This window comes from Trifolium pratense, linkage group LG4 (assembly GCF_020283565.1).
Source record: "Trifolium pratense cultivar HEN17-A07 linkage group LG4, ARS_RC_1.1, whole genome shotgun sequence".
Lineage (NCBI taxonomy): Eukaryota > Viridiplantae > Streptophyta > Magnoliopsida > Fabales > Fabaceae > Trifolium > Trifolium pratense.
The window spans coordinates 5892411-5911157 of NC_060062.1; the positions used below are offsets into that span (position 1 = coordinate 5892411).

The 18747-nt window shown below is 33.2% G+C and overlaps 4 protein-coding genes across 12 annotated transcripts; 2 read left to right on the top strand and 2 right to left on the bottom strand.

Moving 5' to 3' along the window:
* On the top strand, positions 1-5058 carry LOC123921652 (rop guanine nucleotide exchange factor 12-like). The gene is made up of 7 exons (XM_045974280.1): positions 1-690; positions 1573-1689; positions 2593-2747; positions 2825-2899; positions 3170-3436; positions 3766-4086; positions 4399-5058. The coding sequence occupies exons 1-7, from the start codon at positions 420-422 to the stop codon at positions 4822-4824; spliced, it is 1632 nt and encodes a 543-aa protein (XP_045830236.1). The 5' UTR covers positions 1-419; the 3' UTR covers positions 4825-5058.
* A 404-nt stretch (positions 5059-5462) lies between these two features.
* Positions 5463-11780, bottom strand: LOC123921653 (F-box/kelch-repeat protein At3g23880-like). Of its 7 annotated transcripts, none has more exons than XM_045974284.1 (5): positions 10274-11711; positions 9148-9243; positions 7144-8083; positions 6814-6914; positions 5463-5959 (listed from the first exon to the last, which is right to left on the bottom strand). In XM_045974284.1, exon 1 carries the CDS (start codon positions 11563-11565, stop codon positions 10276-10278), a length of 1290 nt encoding a protein of 429 aa, XP_045830240.1. In that variant the 5' UTR covers positions 11566-11711; the 3' UTR covers positions 5463-5959; positions 6814-6914; positions 7144-8083; positions 9148-9243; positions 10274-10275. The 7 variants fall into 7 exon arrangements, 6 of the variants coding, with proteins under 6 accessions (XP_045830240.1, XP_045830239.1, XP_045830243.1 ...); XM_045974283.1 differs by having other exon boundaries at positions 7144-8832; XM_045974287.1 differs by lacking the exon at positions 6814-6914 and having other exon boundaries at positions 7144-8832; positions 10274-11780.
* Positions 5820-7999, bottom strand: LOC123922006. The gene is made up of 3 exons (XM_045974752.1): positions 7880-7999; positions 7178-7838; positions 5820-5959 (listed from the first exon to the last, which is right to left on the bottom strand). The coding sequence occupies exons 1-3, from the start codon at positions 7997-7999 to the stop codon at positions 5820-5822; spliced, it is 921 nt and encodes a 306-aa protein (XP_045830708.1).
* A 3148-nt stretch (positions 11781-14928) lies between the features above and the next one.
* LOC123921483 (protein CURVATURE THYLAKOID 1C, chloroplastic) lies at positions 14929-18491 on the top strand. 3 transcript variants are annotated; one of them, XM_045974056.1, is made up of 7 exons: positions 14931-15066; positions 15197-15312; positions 16628-16722; positions 16820-16906; positions 17029-17091; positions 17886-17923; positions 18215-18491. In XM_045974056.1, the coding sequence occupies exons 2-7, from the start codon at positions 15213-15215 to the stop codon at positions 18267-18269; spliced, it is 438 nt and encodes a 145-aa protein (XP_045830012.1). In that variant the 5' UTR covers positions 14931-15066; positions 15197-15212; the 3' UTR covers positions 18270-18491. The 3 variants fall into 3 exon arrangements, with proteins under 3 accessions (XP_045830010.1, XP_045830011.1, XP_045830012.1); XM_045974054.1 differs by lacking the exons at positions 17886-17923; positions 18215-18491 and adding an exon at positions 17801-17876 and having other exon boundaries at positions 14929-15066; positions 17029-17186; XM_045974055.1 differs by lacking the exons at positions 17886-17923; positions 18215-18491 and adding an exon at positions 17795-17876 and having other exon boundaries at positions 14929-15066; positions 17029-17180.
* Positions 18492-18747: the final 256 nt, after the last annotated feature.

Consider the following 18747-nt stretch of genomic DNA (forward strand, 5'->3'; position numbering starts at 1 on the left):
AATTTATTGTTTGTTTATTTTTCCAAATCTTAAACCCATCAATCTCTTACAACATGCACCCCACGTTCAATGAACCCAGCTCAAAAAAGAAAGAGAAAAAAACTAACACACAAACCCCTCCATCAAACAATCACATCCAACCTTTTCATCAAATTCTCTTTCTCCTAAAAAAAACCAAAAAGAAAAAATAAAACAAAATTAACTCCTATTAGTTTCATTTGGCTTAATCTCCTCTTGTTGGTGTTTTCCTTCTCTCCCTTGCATTGCAAGTAACAAAATTCTTCTATAGGGAGTTGAAAATGGAAACCCCATATGTTGTTCTTGCTTGTTCACCAACCCTTTAAAATTTTCCTTACAAAGTATATAATAAAAAAGGGGAATAATTTATTTTATTTTTTAAAAAATAAATTAAAAACAAAATGGTTAGAGCACTAGATCAAGAACAGGAAAATCATAAGTCCAAATTATTCCATTTCAAAGGAATGTTTGAGAATGCGGCGAGGCACTCGAAAAGTTTAAGCGTTGAAAGTGCTAGCACATTAGATCCTACAACAGAAGATGATAATGTTTCATCAAGAAGTCAAGGATCAAAACCTGTACATCATGATCCTGAAAGAGCTCATCCTAACAAGCCAAGAACAATAAAGGAGGAGATTGTAGCCAAAGAAGCCAAAGAGAAACATGTGCAAGGTAAATATTATTAATGTTAATGTTGATTATTATGTGCCTGTTTGTTTTGGATTTTTTTAAAAATGGATTTTATAGTGTTACGTAATTTTGTGTGAAAAAAATTTATTAAGATTTTTTTTTTGTAAAAGCTTCAAATAAAAATTTAGTTAGAATAATTATTCTTAAAATGTTATTTTAGGTATTTTATGATTTTATTGAAACTTTTTTTGGATATCAAAATTTCAAAAAATTACTTAATTTTGAAGTTATTTCAAATAGATTTTCGTAAAAATCATTTTTGAAATATATCTTTTTGAAAAAAATTGTGATTTTGACTCTGTTTTGATCTTCAATAATGTATGTTTATGTTTATGATGTCAAAATTAATGTTACAATTATTTTAAAAAAAAACTGAATATAAAAAAACATGTAATATTTTAAAAAATGGTTTCACAAAATCTATTTTAAAAAATACAAAGAAAAAATCCATTTTTTTAAAAGCTTAAACAAACAGCCCTATATCTCAATAAAATTTATTGCTTTTAGATGATTATGCAATTTATAACTACTGGAGTATTTGATAGAATAGGAAAATAATTAATGGAAAATAATTACATGTGTACAATAATTATTTTCCTATAGTTGACTTACACATTGTAACTTGTATATATCCCTTTCACCGGATACAATCAAGACATTATATTCTTTCACTATTTATTAACATTTTTTTCTTTCTAATCATGCATAAGATATTTTGGAAAGAGATGATATTTTGACATCAAAATTTTCGACATGAGATTAGATGATTAAGGCAGTTCAAATATGTGGTGGTCAATCAATATGTCTTTTATTTCATGGATTAGTTTGTTAAGTTTTTAATATTTACGATTCGATTTAATTCAGAAATCGAACAGATGAAGGAGAGATTTGCTAAACTACTATTGGGAGAGGATATGTCTGGTGGAGGGAAAGGTGTTTCTTCAGCTTTGGCGTTGTCAAATGCATTAACAAATCTTGCTGGTATGCTGCTATTTTTTTTTTTTTCAAGTAGCTCCGTGGCTAGAAAATCCATCTTAAAAGTGGATAAGTGGAGTATCCGGGGTTCGAACCCCGACTCCTGCATATATAGTGCGATATCCCTATCAAGTGAACCAAGCTCACGGGTAATGTAGTATGGTTCGAGATCCTACGTAAGATCAGTAGGCTGGTTGAGAATCGTAAGATCGGGATCGTGGCTCGATACTTATGATCTCACTTAAGGTTAAAATTGTAACTTCACATATATATACATATATACATAAACACAAAAAAAATATAATACATGAACAAAATAAACTTTATTAATTAATATTTCATAGATATCATTCCAAATGTTCATAAGTTCATAAGAGAGGATTAGAAGCAACAATAGGGTTAAAAAAAATGAAAACAGAGGGTTGAAACTTGAGAGTGAAAGAGATGAGTTCAAAAGGTTTCATTGAGGACAGAAGTTTGAGTGAAAGAGATGGTTGAAAGTGAGAACAAACATACACTAACCACCGGCAAGGTTCATGACGGCACCGTCTAGAGCTCAGGTCAAAAAAGCCTCTAGGATCGTAAGAACCTATGATCCTGTGCGAGAACCGGACCACAGACATGTCAAAAAAAGAACCTCCATGGATTCTAAGCTCGTTTGGCCTTCACGAGCTCGTAGGATCCTAAGAACCTACACCCGTGCAAGAACCTGACTACATTGCTCACGGGGATTGCTATCTTTTTTTTTTTTTCTTTGAGCTAAAGATAAAAAACATTCTCTCTATATTTCTTGAACTTTGATGGAGAAACATTATGTTTTTTCCTTCCAATTTCAGGAAATGTTTCAAATTATTCTTGTCAGTTTCTTATGCTGACTTAAAGATGTTTTCTTACTGAGAATTAATGCAGCTTCTGTTTTCGGTGAACAAAGGCGGCTAGAGCCAATGCCGCCGGAAAGGAAAGCCAGATGGAGAAAAGAAATCGACTGGCTTCTTTCGGTCACTGATTACGTCGTTGAAATGGTTCCTACACAACAAAAAGGCAAGGATGGTTCAAGCATGGAGGTAAAAAAGCTCCTCTCTAGATATTGTTCATCATCATTCTTCCTTTATCTGATTGAACATTATCTTTGATGGAATAGATTATGACAACACGGCAACGAACCGATCTTCATATGAATATCCCTGCCTTGAGAAAGCTTGATACAATGCTTATTGTAAGATCACAAATCCCGAGTTAATATGATCATTATTTGTTGGGTTAAACATGTTTTTAGTCCGTACAATTATCATAAATTTTGTTTTTAGTCCCTGAAAATTACAAACGGCGCGCTTTTAGTCACTAGAGAGGGACTAAAACTGTTACAATTTTAATTTTTGGGGACTAAAAACAAAAATTTTATACGAACTAAAAGTATATTTAACCCTTTGTTGTTATATAGGATTCAATAGGTTTAATTTAATGATAAATTTACGACAATGAACAGGATTGTCTAGATAACTTCAGAGACCAAAACGAATTCTATTACGTATCGAAAGATGCTGATGATAAAGACACAAAAGGTAAAAATGATGACAAGTGGTGGTTACCTACACCTAAAGTACCTGTAGATGGTTTGTCTGATGCAGCAAGAAGATTTCTACAGTATCAGAAAGATTGTGTGAATCAAGTACTTAAAGCAGCAATGGCTATAAATGCTCAAACTCTACAAGAAATGGAGATCCCTGAAAGCTATATTGAAGCCCTACCTAAGGTATGTCAGAAAGAATTAGGCCATGTTTGCATAAACAACTTAGTTAAGCACTTATAGCATAAAACAAAAAGATAAAATAAAGTCATAATGTTTACATATTAGCTATAGTATGTTATTATAAGTTATTATGAAGAAGTTACGTAAATAAGTTGAAAACAACTTATGAACATGTCAGTAGAGCAATATCAAAATGATTATGTTAGTAGATAAGTTCAGATAAGTCAATTCAAACAGACCTTTAATATTTTCTTAGAAGCTATGATGATTAATATTCTCATATGACATCGATTTACACAACTTAAATTTTGGTTTTGTTTCTTCATTCACAGAATGGAAGAGCAAGTCTAGGGGACATGATCTACCGGAGCATTACCGATGATTTTTTTGATCCCGATCAGTTCTTAGCAACAGTTGACATGTCATCAGAACACAAGATTGTTGATCTCAAGAACAGAATTGAGGCATCAATAGTGATTTGGAAAAGGAAGATGAACCAAAAAGATAACAAATCAGCATGGGGTTCTGCTGTGAGTATTGAGAAGAGAGAACTCTTCGAAGAGAGAGCAGAAACCATCTTAGTTCTCTTGAAGCATAGATTTCCAGGGCTTCCCCAATCTTCATTGGATATTAGCAAAATCCAATTCAACCGGGTAAGAACATGTTCTGTTTGCACCTTCATCCTGCATGATTTTCAGTCACAATGTTAATTAATATAAGTTCTCACGAATTTTCTTGCACTCCTGGTGAGCACAAAGTCCCATATACGCTAAAAGACAAATACGAGTTTAAATTATTCTCATCATTAAGCACTTTAGTATGACTCATATTCACCGATAAGTGAGTAGACAACCGAGCGTAGGCCCAATTAGCCGAGCTTTGTGTGTGTTCTGGTTTGCGCCTATTTATCTATTTTCTTTAAAGTTATGTTTGTTGTTCTAACAAGTATTATTTATTTATGGCAGGATGTAGGGCAAGCTGTTCTTGAAAGTTATTCAAGAATATTGGAAAGTTTGGCCTTTACGGTGTTATCAAGAATCGAAGATGTACTTCATGCAGATTGCCAAACACAAAATCCATTACAAGGAAGAAGAAATAGTGCGAGAAATCCAGTTCCAAAGCCAGAAAAGTGTCCGACTCCTCCAAGAGAAGAAGTAGACAAGATCAGTGCAGAAACTCCTTGTTCGATGACACTATCAGATTTCATGGGTTGGAGCAGTGATCAAGGTGAATCAGACCCTAATAAGAAGGATTCTTCTGCAGTTTCAGATGATACGGACAAAGATATTGAAAGCGCAAAGCTTCAAAAACTTCCACTCATATCGACCGATAAGAAATTGTCATACGTTGAAAACATAGGAGGTATGAGAAGTCCAACATCACGCCATTGATTAAGCTTTAAAAGAGGGAGAGGAGAGAAAGAAGACTTGATTACTTATTCTTGATCATATATTCTTTCTTTTTTTTTTTGTACATAAAAAGATGAATACACAAAATCAAAAGGGTTTGAAGCATTTTGACATTTTGCCTATGATGGCAGGAGGATTAGTCCTTTGTACCAACATGTAATCAAAACGCAGAACAATTGATCTTGCTAATGGATTTTCCTTTGAGCTTCTATCCTATGTAATATCTCCAATATCTTATTGTTTTCTTCCTCCATGAATGAAGTATCTGAAGTGATGACAATTTTTTTCCACCAGCAACCAGGAAGCAAATAAAATAGCCAAAAAGTACGCGAGAAATTAAAAATATAGACGGATTAAGAAAATCAACAAGTACTCTTCCACATAAAGGTCGGTGTGTGAAAAATGTGCAAGTAAAAATATATCAATCAGTGCTTCAAACAAAATTAGCATTAATGTACTTGAAACGGTGTAAGTAAACAAAATCAGACCAAAAATAGCATCCAATATCCTATGTATCCAATATCCTATCCTGTATAAATTTGCAAAAGTGTTTTTCTGTTTAATAGAAATAGATAATTTAATTTTAAACATAGAAATAGAACCGCTCAATGCACTCATTATTTGTAACAAAGTTTTGTGGTACATCTGCTCCACTTATGCAATTATGATATACTTTTTTTTTTTTTCTAATTTGCTTGGTGTACAAGTTACAAGTACAAGTTGGGGTAAACAATTTTGAATTTCTAAAACAAAATTTTAAAAAGATAACTTCAACTATATTCTTCCTACTACCGAGGGTCGAAAAATCTGACATTAACACCTGTATCAACAACATATATACTAGCCGCAATTAATATGGCAGCTACAAAATGTGATTCTTTCCATGAATTCAAATTATTTCACTGTAACTTAAAAAAACCAGATACTATATTCAGCCTATGATGGCAGGAGGACTAGTTCTCGATGCATACATGTAATCAAACACAGAACAATTGATCTTGCTTTTGGAATTTCCTTTCACCTTCTATCTTGTGTAATATCTTCAACTTCTTATTGTTTTCCTCCTCCATGAATGAAGCATCTGAAGTGATTTTGGACAATTTCTTCCACCAGCAAACTGTAAAAACAAATAAAATAGCCATAAAGTAGTTGCAAAACAATAAGATAACAATCAACAAATAAAAGTCAGTGAAACACGTGCAAGTAAAAAAACATCAATCAATGCTTCAAAACAAAACAGCATAAATGTACTTGAAATTATTCCAAAGTTTCATCGCCCAAATCCAAAAGCATAAAAAAAGACACAATTAACAAATATGCGTTCAACTAAAGCAGACAAATGCAATAAAGTTGAGGTAAATGAAACAAATGTGTTTGAGGAAATAAAACAATACTCGTTTTTCCTTTTCTTATCTATTTAGAGGTCTACGGATATAACAAATCTGCCGAAGTCTATAGACATGTGTATCTTATTTCGTGCTTTTTGTTAAAGACTTTTTTTTTAATAGGAGCACAAGTTGTGCTAATGCTAATAGTATATTACAACTCTTACACAATTCAGCTGAGTATAACAGCACAAGCTTCAGAAGAAACTTGCTAATCAAATCTCTAACCTCATAGATTTCAAACAAATACATATTAGTCATCTGTCCAATTGAGATAATTATGCACTGATGCAAACCTACAAGTGCTAAAATAATCAAATTGCTGTAAACACTCGGCAGGATATCCGAACCAAAGTGGCGCAGCAGCACCTTTCTTTGACTGTACAGCCAGGTTCTCACTTGCCCACAACATACCAGTTCGGAACACAGCAAAACTGGCATATGATATCAAACATTCATAATTCCTTCATTAGTATCATATACAAGCCTCTTCTCCTAATTAATATAATTCAAATAATGTACTTTCCTACCAAATTGAGGACCATTCCATACTTAAGTTTTGTTTAAAAAAATTCTAAAGACAAACCAAATAAAAAAATGTCCAATGTAGATTGAATGTCCTTTGAGAAGAATCACAGAGAGGCAGCAAGAGGCAAGCTGATTGTCATTGTTTGAAAATCACCAAACCTTGAGAATTGTCGACCAGTCGAATTGTTAGTGATAACTAAATAGCTAATAGATAGTAATTATAAAACACAATCAACCTAAACCAATCATAAAAATGAAAAATCACACAATCTATTAATATGAAAATAACATATATAAATTTAAATAAATTCAAACAAGTGAACCATGAAAACAAACATATATGAATGTACAAAAATTCAAACAAGTAAACCATGCAAGATGAACTTACTTTCAACAAATTGAAATTAAGCTTTTAACAAAACCGTTGGCATCATCCCAATTTAACTGATCGTAAGTTTCATCATCAATAACAGTTTTATGCACGCTAACTCGTGATTGCTCCACTCTATGATCTCTCCAATTATAGAGAATTGCTTGCTCTTCTGTATGACTACGCAATACCAGTGTATCACCATCCTTAGAAAGAAACAATGGGCTGATATAAATATGATATTTCCGCATCTTGTTGCTAAAGTCATAGTTTAACTGAAGATCGTGAAAACTAATCTTAAGAAATTGAGTCCAAGACTCTTGATCCCCAAATTTCTTCATCTGCCATATAATAAAAACAGCTTCATTGTAAACATAACAAGAAGAAAAACAAAGAGAGTCCCCCAACACACCAACAGTTGGCTCTGTAGGCGGCACATGAACAAAGCCCTGAGGCAACGTATACATATTGTATGTCTCAGTCTCCAGATCAAGCGAAACAATGATAAGCTGCTCAACAGTAATATACTTCTGCCGAGTAAACCAAGATTCCATGGTGTAATTGTGAATAGCCAACCAGTTAAGAGTGCCATTAAAAAACACAGCATTATGCCCAAATACTATCGGATCCACATGAAGAGGAACAACCGGGAAACTTTCAATATTTCTCCAAACACTATCACCAAAACTTAAAACTCTCACGTCGGTTGTCCTCTGATCAAGAATGTAACGTGAGGCAACCACTTTAAAAGTACCGGTGGAATTATCACAACCAAAATTGAAGTTGAAACCACGAGAACCAATAAAACATCCAAAATTTTCAGAAATTTCCCTAGTGGCTGGGTTCCATAAACGGAGCCAGTACTCGTGCTCATGATAATAGTAGACGTGGCAGGCAAGTAATGACAACCAGTCAAACAGATCAACCCATTACAGGAACCAGCTATACTAGAGCAATCCTTTTCGTTCAAAAGATAGTGATGATCAGCGAAAAGGGTAAACGAAGGGTTATACAATGAAATGACAAAATTAGCGGTTCAACTAACTTATAAGTATGAAATGACAAAAAAAAATACTCCTTCCATAACTCTTTATAAGCAAAAATATAGTTTTTAGGTTCATTGTGTGGTTAATGTATCCGGTCTATATTATGGACTAAATACATTAAATATACAATGAATCTAGAAAGTGCATTTTTGCTTTTAAAGTGTTACGGAGGGAGTATGTTTAATTAATATTTAAATTTTTTTCAAGTAAAATGAGGAAAATTGAAAGAAAAGATAATAAGCTATAAGCTCATAAGCTACTTGAAATAGCGTTTGAAAAATAAGCTATAAGCTAGTAAAATAAACTATATGCTCTTTTATAAAAACTGTTACCAACCAGAGCTTTTAGTTTATTATAAGCTATAAGCTAACTTATTTGGCTTTCCAAACAGAGCCAAAGTTCCTAAGTGTGTGTATGATCCGTTAAAGAGTAAGTATTTGACAAAATAGCATAAGACAGGACATCACAACGCATGATAGAACGACACATAACAAACTCTTATGACATCCAGCAATTTCTTGTTTTATACGATATTTGGTGAACAAAATAATATTTTAGTATTTTAGAAAACTTGTACTTGGATAAAAAGTTGTGATGTAGTTTAGTGAGAGACAAAATTTCAGTTTTTGTCATGACTCTTGCCTCCCAGCTTATCCAGTCCCTGAAACAATTTTACAATCGAACACAGTACAACGGAAAAAATCAGCTCTCACGTCATTTCACTTTACATTTGTTTCCACACTTGTGACGAAGTGCATAATAATATTAATTAATTTCTCAGGAAACTTTATCTCTATTAAAATTTTCCAGATAAACTCATTTGGAAGGATATTATTCCTTCTTTTTTGTAAATAAAAAGATGAAAACCATATGCATATATTCATTCAGCCTATATGATAGAAAGAAGATTAGTCCTTTATGCATAAATGCAATCAAACATAGAACAATTGATCTTGCTTTTGGATTTTCCTTTCACCTTCTATCTTGTGTAATACCTTCAACATCTGATTGTTTTCCTCCTCCATGAATTAAGCATCTGAAGTGATTTTGGACAATTTCTTCCACCTGCAAACTGGGAAGCAAATAAAATAGCCAAAAGATTATGTTAGGAATTATAGAGTATAGGTTAAAAAGTGATAATGGAAATTCAGTCATAAGATCCTAAAGCAGTTGCAAAACAATAAGATAACAAACAACAACTCATAAGGCACTTTTCCACATAAAGGTCAGTGCAACACGTGCAAGTAGAAAAATATCAAACAATGCTTCAAAACAAAATCAGCATAAATGTACTTGAAAGTTGAAAGGTTGTAAAGAAAATCAGAACAAGAACAATATCCAATAGCTTATGTGTATAGTTTTTGTAAAAGTGCTTTTAGGCTTCAAATACACATAGATAATTGAGTTTTAAACATAAAAATAGACCCACTCAGTTTATTCAACATATTGAGTGTGTTTGAAGAAATAAAATAATACTGGTTTTTCCTTTTGTCATCTTATAGGTCTACGGATATAACCAATATGTTGAACTCTATATAACAAATATGTTGATACAACATCTTTTTTTTTACAATAGAGCAGAGGATCATCGAATCCATGACATCTTGCATACTACCCAAGCCCCTCATCACCTTTCTTTAACTGTACAGCCAAGTTCTCACTCCCCCACCACACACCAGTTCCAAACACACAACAACATTAGTATCATATACACTCCTCTTCTCCTAAATAATATATTAATATAATTCAAATAGTGTAGTACTATCCTCTCAAATTGAGGAGACAAAGAAAATAAAAAGTGGCCAAGGTAGATTGAATTTCCCTGAAGGAGAATCATCTTCCATTTCATATAATTAAGGCCAGCAAGAGGCAGGCTGATTGTCGTTGTCTGAAAATCGTCAATCCTTTTGAATATAATAATAATATAAAAACATTTTTTTTTTATCAAATCCATGAGAATTGTTGACTTGTTAACAATAACTAATAGATAGTCATTACAAAACAAAATCAACCTAAAAATGAATAGTCACACAATCTATTGATATGAAAATAACATATAAATACATCAATTTAAACAAGTAAACTATGAAAGATGGACTTACTTTTAACAAATTGAAGTTAAGCTTTCAACAAAACCGTTGGCATTTTGCCAACATGAATGATTGTAGGTTTCATCATCAATAATAGTTTTGCGCACTTCAACTTCTGTTCGCTCCACTCTATGATCTCTCCAGTTATAGAGAATTACTTTCAATTCTTGACTACTATACAGTATCAGAGTATCACCATCCTTAGAAAGAAATAATGGCAAGAAATAAAGATAATACTTCAGTGTACCGTTACTAAAGTCATAGTTTAATTGAAGATCGTGATAACTAATTTTAAGAAATTGAGTCCAAGACTCTTGAATCCCAAATTTCTTCATCTGCCATATAATAAAATCAGTTTCCTTATAAGAATAAGAAAAACAAAAGCAGTCACCCAACACACCAACAGTTGGCTCTGCAGGGGGCACCTCATCAAAACCTTGAGGCAAAGTATACATATTGTATATCTCAGTCCCCAAATTAAGTGAAACAATAACAAACTGCTCGACGGTGAGATTCTCAGGATGATGACGATACCAAGTGTATGGGATGTCATTGCGAACAGCCAACCAGTTAAGAGTGCCATTAAAAAACACAGCTTCATGTTCTCCAGAACCACTCAAATTAAAAGGAACAACCGGGAAACTTTGAATATTTCTCCAAACATTTTCATCAAAACTAAAAACTCTCACATCGCTTGTCAATTTATCAGGAATGTAACGCGACGCAACCGCTTTAAAAGTACCGGTGGAATTATCACAACCAAAATTGAAACAGAAATCACGATAATCAATAAAACACCCAATTTTTTCAGAAATTGCCCTAGTGGCTGGGTTCCATAGACGAAGCCAGTACTCGTGCGTTTGATGATGAATTGTATACGTGGGCGAGAAACGAAAACCATACAAACAGATCAACCCATTACAGGAACCAGCTACAAAAGAGCAATCTTTTTCGTTCAAAAGATAGTGATGATCAGCGAAAAGGGTAAACGAAGGATTATCGAGAAAAGAATGTATAGAGTATGGAATGATACTGTGATCAACCTCAGATTCATCATCACTTCCGTATGGAGATTCTCCCTTGATATCTTTGATGTGTTGAGTGATTAGTGTGAATTGTGGATTATGTGATTTTGATTTCTTGAGATGTAATTTTACAAAATTGGGATCGGAAATGAGAGTGTTCCAGGAATTACTTACACATTTGAATCGAAGAAGAGATTTCACAGGAAGTAATGACAAGAACTCGGTGAAAAGATGTTCGGGGACCAACGCCCACGATGACGAAGCCGACGGCGGAGACATGGCTGATTGCGTATGAATCACAGAAGTTCCGATCCGAACATGAACGCAGACGGCGGAGACATGGCTGATTCCAATAAGAACGAACGCAGCGTTGTTGACAGAAAGATACCCTCAATATTCAATCCTTGTTTTCTCTTCCGAACCGTTTTCTTTTATACCTTAATATTTCCGACGATGGTCACAAATAACTATATCAATTTTCATTAAAATTATGTGCAATAATTGATTTTGTATGTCTTTCATTAATGATTTTTTTTACCGGATCATAAATTTAGAGAATAATTATAACGTGAGATTTAGAAAGTTATTATCACGTGTGACTTAGAAAGTTATATATATATATATATATATATATATATATATATATATATATATATATATATATATATATATATATATATATATATATATATATATATTCTAATACTATAACACCTTCAACAATATTGAAATCTATTAAAAAAAACATCTTTCACATTTCAATGTCTCGTGTTAATAACTTCACCACAATTCGACTTAATTTACTCAGAGATGTGTATAAACTTTCATTCTGTTTTGTGATTTATTATCTTTATTCCTGAAATCGATATTATTTTAAAACTTTGTGCTATATATATATTACTGAATTGCAAATTAGATATCGGACCTACTGCGTTGAGTTTTGCGTAACCGAAGTTAGTACAGTTCCAAAAATTTTAATAGATTGTTTTTTACACCAAAATTCTCAATTATTTATATTTAATTTTTTTATTTTATATGTTATTTCTATTAAAATTATGATACCGAGTATTAATATTAGGATTTTCACCATGACACAATTTTGTATTTAGTGAGTGATTTCTATTATATTTAGATCTAGATTGATACTTAACAAGGAATAAATAATATGCAGTATTCATCATTTCATAGAATATTGTTAAATGGGAAAAACTCAAATTTTCTTTTTTCCTAACATTTCTATTGTTCATTGATTTTATAGGGTGCAGTGATGCTTCCGAAGATTTTTTTTGCTGATTTTCGACACGATATTTATCGTTTCGCAACTTTGGTAGATCCGTTCGCGAATCAATTTGAAGTATTAGTCGAAAAAATTAACAATAATATTTATTTAACGCATGGCTGGTATGCTTTAAAAGATTTTTACAATATCAGTCGTATCGAGGCTTGGGTTACATTGGTATACACTGGAAGAGGACAATTTGGTATAATTTTAAGGGATAGGTTTCGTGCAGTTATAAATTCATACTCATTATTTTGATTTTCACATTGCAGATTTAATATTAACCGATGGTCAATTGATACAATATGCACTAGCAGATATTGAGATGATGTTACGTAGTTGTGGGAAGAGTTTAAAAGATTATCCTCCAATGTCTAGAGCAGACACATCATTAGTTCCTAGTATACAAAATAGTTTAATACACGACGAATTGAATTATAGCAAACAATCATTATTTGAGGAACATGTTAGATTGTTGTTAACTATGACTTCAGAGCAACGTAAAGTATATCACACAATCATGACAAGAGTTAACGAAAACAAACCTGGTGTGTTTTTTCTTTATGGTTATGGCAGTACAGGGAAGACATTTATCTGGAGGGTCATGTCAGTCGCATAACGCTCAAAAGGTGAGATAGTTTTAACAGTTGCCTTAAGTGAGATCGTTGCATTGCTCATACGTGGCGGTAGAACAACACATTCAAGGTTTTGTATTCCTCTAAATGTTGACGAGTTTTCAACATGTACCATAGTTTCTGAAAGCCCTTTAGCACTATTAATACAAAAAGGAAAGCTCATTATATGGGATGAAGAACCAATGATGCACAAACACTGTTTCGAAGCTGTTGATTGAACTTTAAAAGATATACTCAAGTTTGTTGATGAAAAAAATAAACACATTCCCTTCGGTGGAAAAGTTGTTGTTTTTGGCAGAGATTTTAGACAAATTCTACGAGTAATACCCAAAGATACAAGACAAAAAGTTGTTCATGCTACTATTAATTCTTCGGTTCTTTGGAATTTTTGTGAAGTTTTAACATTGAATAAAAACATGAGGCTTCTCGGTGGTGCTTCGAGTGCAGACGTTGAACAAAGAAAATTGTTTTCTGAATGAGTTTTGGGTGTTGGCAATGAAGAAATTGGAGATGACAACGACGATGATTTAGAACTTGACATTCCATCAGATTTATTGATTCCAAATTCAGGTGATCCTCTTGCTTCTATCGTTGAAAGCACATATCCTCAACTTTTACAAAACATGAACGATATAACGTATTTCCAAAATAGAGTTATACTAGCTCCTAAAAATTCAATAGTCGACACAATAAATGATTATATGTTGGATTTAATTACTGACGAAGAAAAAACATATTTGAGTCATGATACTCCAGTCACTTAAAATGTAGACGGTCAAACACTGGATGATGTTCATACTCCCGAATTTTTGAACACGATTTATACGTCAGAACTTCCAAATCACAAGTTGAGACTTAAAGTTTGAGTTCCAGTTATGCTATTAAGGATTTTGAATCAAAAATTAGGATTATGCAATGGAACAAGACTTATTATTACGAGATTGGGAAAACGTGCTCTTGAAGGAAAAATTATTTTATGAAGTAATATTAGTGATCAGATTTTCATACCTAGATTTTCTCTGACACCATCTGACGTGAGAATTCCTTTTAAATTTAAACTGAGACAATTTCCTATAATGATTTCTTTTGCGATGACTATTAATAAGAGTCGGGGACAATCTTTAAATCATGTTGGAATATATCTTCCATCGCAAGTGTTTTCACATGGTCAGTTGTATGTTGCAATTTCAAGAGTTACTTCTATAAAATGATTAAAAATATTGATCATCAATGACGACGGTGAAGATACAACTAAGACTTTGAATGTGGTCTATAAGGAAGTATTTCGTAATATGACATAATTTTCTTTGTATGAATATTTATCCAAAATTATTGTTGAACCATCGTTTAATGTTACTCAACCTTTTTCATATACCTTACATTATTGGAATTATCATATTTTATTTAATCATTATATATATCATTATATATCTTACAGTTAATCAGACCCTTGCACCGCATGAATCGATGTTATAGTTTTAATAGCAGCTAACTAAAAAGAGTAACGTTCAAAAAAACTAAAAAGAGTAATTGAGGAGGGCAGCTTTGCTCCATTTCTATAATCAACCCTTTGATTTGTTTTCGCCACATGTCCCTTATCATATCAGTGCAATCAAAAGGAATAAAAGGAGCTTATAGAAATGGAGCAAAGGTGCACTCCTCAAATAGTGTCTCTTCACTTCCCTTTTAGGGTGAAAATGGCAAAACACAAAAATTAATTTAATACGTATAATAAAAAAAGACACATTACCCTTCACACAAAAAAAGACATTAATGTATTTTATTTTTTGTGGTTCACACTATCTTTGGATTTGAAGCTTTTGTTTTCACTCACAATCTCTCACTCCAGCAGTAGAACAACCTAAGGTAGTTTTTTTTTTCTTTCCCTAATTTAATTCTAGATTCTTCCTTTTCATTTTTGTTATTACTCCTTTGATTATATCACACTATAATTATTTTGTTATAAGATTTTGATAATTATTACTATTTCTTGCAGATTATTGAAATTGTAAATGGCTTCCATTATTGCAAGCTTGCCACCACCATTGCTGCTTCATGGCAGAAAATCATTTCAAGGGAACTTCCAAAATTTCCCTGTTTCTCTTCTTTCAGGTAACCCTTTACTGGGTTTGTTCTTTTTCTTTTCTTTTTATTGGAGGGGTCTCTCAAAGTTGAATTTTTTATTCCCTTAGAGAGTATAAAAAAAATTTGTTTTATTCTGTAATTGTTGTAAAATCTTCAATATTGATATACTAGTGCCAACTGCCAAGAATTGGAAGTATGCCATTGTTTAAAATCGGGTTGTAGCACTGATACTTCAGATCGAAAGTGTGTCTGGTGTCATACCGACACAAACTGTTACATTTAATCACTTCAATTTTTTATATTATTACCGGTATCCATTGTGTGTGCGCGCGCACGCGTGTGTGTTGGTGCTTCATAGGTTTTAATTCAAGTAGTGGTTCTTTTAGAAGGTTGACTATCTGTGGTCATTCAAATCTCAGGCTATTCGATAAATATTGTATGATTCATATCTATTGTTGTATTTTAAAGTCGATTTGATGAAGTTAAATTACAAGCTGACCCCGTCCGTCTTTCATCTAGTGACCGATATTTCTTGACTGACTGGTTTTCCTAACTGCAGAGAATTCCAGTCCTTTCTTCTAACTGTAGTTTTTTTAAGTCGAATTAAGTATTCATGCGAATTGACAATTTTGATTGTGACAAAAACGCCCATAGAGGAAGCTAGTTTTTTTTTATACCGTCAAAGTCAGTAATTAGTTATTAATGTTAGTATTTTTCCTTCACCGGGTCTTGAACCCGAGTCCTTTTACAACTTAACATCTTTAACTCTTATCCCAAACCATCTGAGCTACCCACCCCACCACCATAGAGGAAAAAAGTATTTGGATGATAGGGTTATCCCCCACAATATTTGTTTAATCAAATGATATAATTGCAAATTTTGAACTGTGTGAGTTGATTCAAAAAACAAAAAAAACTGTGAGTAATCAGAGGATAAGAGATATAGAGATCATCGGCTAAATTTAGATAGTTGTTGATTGATTGATTAGAAGACACTTAATGATACAATAAGTGCTCTTATTTATAGTGAGGATAGAGCACTAACTAACTTAATAATTTCAGGTACAAACTAAGTCAGTAATCACAGTTAAGCGTGTTCGAGCGAGAATAGTACTAGGAGGAGTGACTTTCTGGGTAGTTCTTTGTTGTTAAAAAAAAGACTAACTCGGTAAAATGCTTAATTTTTTAACTTCAGTAGTTTACTGTGCTCCGGAGCAATTATGAAAATGTTCCAAGTTCTTAAAATACCATTGATTTGATTACTTTTAAGTTCTTATGGTGTGCACTTAATTAAAAGTGTTTATATCTCTATGGTCCTTATTCCTGACTTTCGATCTCACAGGGAGACGGAGCAACATTGCATTTGTTGTGAAGGCTTCTGGAGAAAGTTCTGAATCTTCAACTTCACTTACTGTTTTCAAATCTGTTCAGAGTGTTGTGAGTTTCTCTTACCACTCTCATCCTTCATGTCTCTTTTTCAAGAAAGACACCAACTGTTACCTAAGTTTCTGTTTGTTTTTTGATATTCGAACAGTGGGATACACCTGAGGACCGGTTGGGACTAATTGGTTTGGGCTTTGCAGCTGTAGTAGCACTTTGGGCATCAACAAATTTGATAGCGGTAATCTTCACCAATCTTGCATTATTTTGGAACAAAATAAGCCGTTGTAGAATTTTATCCGAATGTTAAGGCAATGTTTGAGAGCTTATGTTTTTTTTTTTCTTTCTGATTTTTGTGTGTAGGCCATTGACAAATTGCCAGTTATCCCAATTTCTTTAGAACTAATTGGAATACTTTTCTCAGTGGTAAGTATTGTGCTAAATAATGCGCAGACGCATGAATATAAAAGCACAATTTTGTATAATGAGTGCATTCATCACAAAATACATAAGAGTTGCAAATAGGCATGGCAACAGAACCCGTACCCGCGGGTACCCGCCCGAACCCACCCCGAGTTTGACGGGGAAAAACCGATTTGACTGGGTTTGGGTTCGGGTTTGGGTTTTCCCCGATTTCAAAACATGGGGATGGGGTGGGTAACGGAGATATTGGTACCCACCCCGAACCCGTCCCCGAACCCGCCCGTTTATATAAAATTACTATATTACCCCTATTTATTTATAATGTCACATATCATATAACCCATCTTCTCGCTTCCCAATTCCCACTTCACGTCTTTGCCACTTCCCACTTCCACCTAATTCTCTTTCTCACTTCCAATAATTTCACTTCCCAACAAGCAGTAATGATTCCTTCTCTCTCAGTTCCATTCCAAACGTTTCAAGTTCTACACATCTTATATTGCTATGTTTCATTTTCTTATATATTTACCCAAATGGGGATACCCGAACCCATTTGGGTATACCCGAACCCATTTGAGACGGGGTTTGGGTTCAATTTTTCATCCCCGTCGGGTAATGGGCGGGGAACGGGTATTTATCAATGATTCGGGTATGGGGAACGGGGAAGGTAAAAACCGTACCCACGGGTACCCATTGCCATGCCTAGTTGCAAACTATGTTTTACAAAAGGAACTCGATATATTGATTGGTTGATTTGGCAAGTTGATAAGTAACTTGAACTTGTTTTTCTGTTTCAGTGGTTCACTTATCGCTATCTCTTATTCAAGCCTGACCGGTAAGCATTTATATCACTTTCATGATTTCCATTTTGTCTAATATTAGTTGCATAAAAAATTATACGAAGACGTGTGATTTCATAATTGAAATATGTGATCGTTCTGTTTGCGTCTAATGCAGTTTAAAATAAACATGCCATAAGTAGTTAATGATTACCTACCTCAAAGCGAGATTAATAGTGATTTTTTTTTAGATAAATTAGTTCATTCATTAGTACTTTGCATGGATTTATTAGCTTATATTGCAGTCAATACACAATCAACTTCATTTGAATATTTTCTTGATACAGGGAAGAACTTTTTCAAATCTTGAATAAGTCGGCTTCAGACATCTTGGGCCGGTAAGATGTGCTGCCAAAATGTTGCTCTAGATTATGATTTTAAGTGCAGATTGTCCTTTATCAGTGGCCAAAAGTTCACTCCTATGTAAAATTACAGTGCAAGTACATAAATGAATTGAAGCTGAAATCCATCCGTTGCGTTTGCTTTGTGTACATTTGAAAACGATTTGAACATAAACAGTTAATTTTGCTGGTTAAGTGTTTTCTTAAAACAACTTTTTGCTTACATATGAACTCTTTTAGTGTTTATTGCATAAGTGTTTAATTAAGATTTTTGTTCATATATCACATATTGTTGCTCCACAAATTCATCTCTCCCCGATTGTAATGTATCTTAGCTTTCATATTTAAGTAAAATATTTGGCAAAAGTTGATCTAATCGGTAAGAAGTTAATTCATCATTATTTATAAGGGCTAGTTCAATCGCGTTGATCTAGTTGGTAAGAAGTTGATCTTAGCTTTTAATTTTTAACGACTAAGTA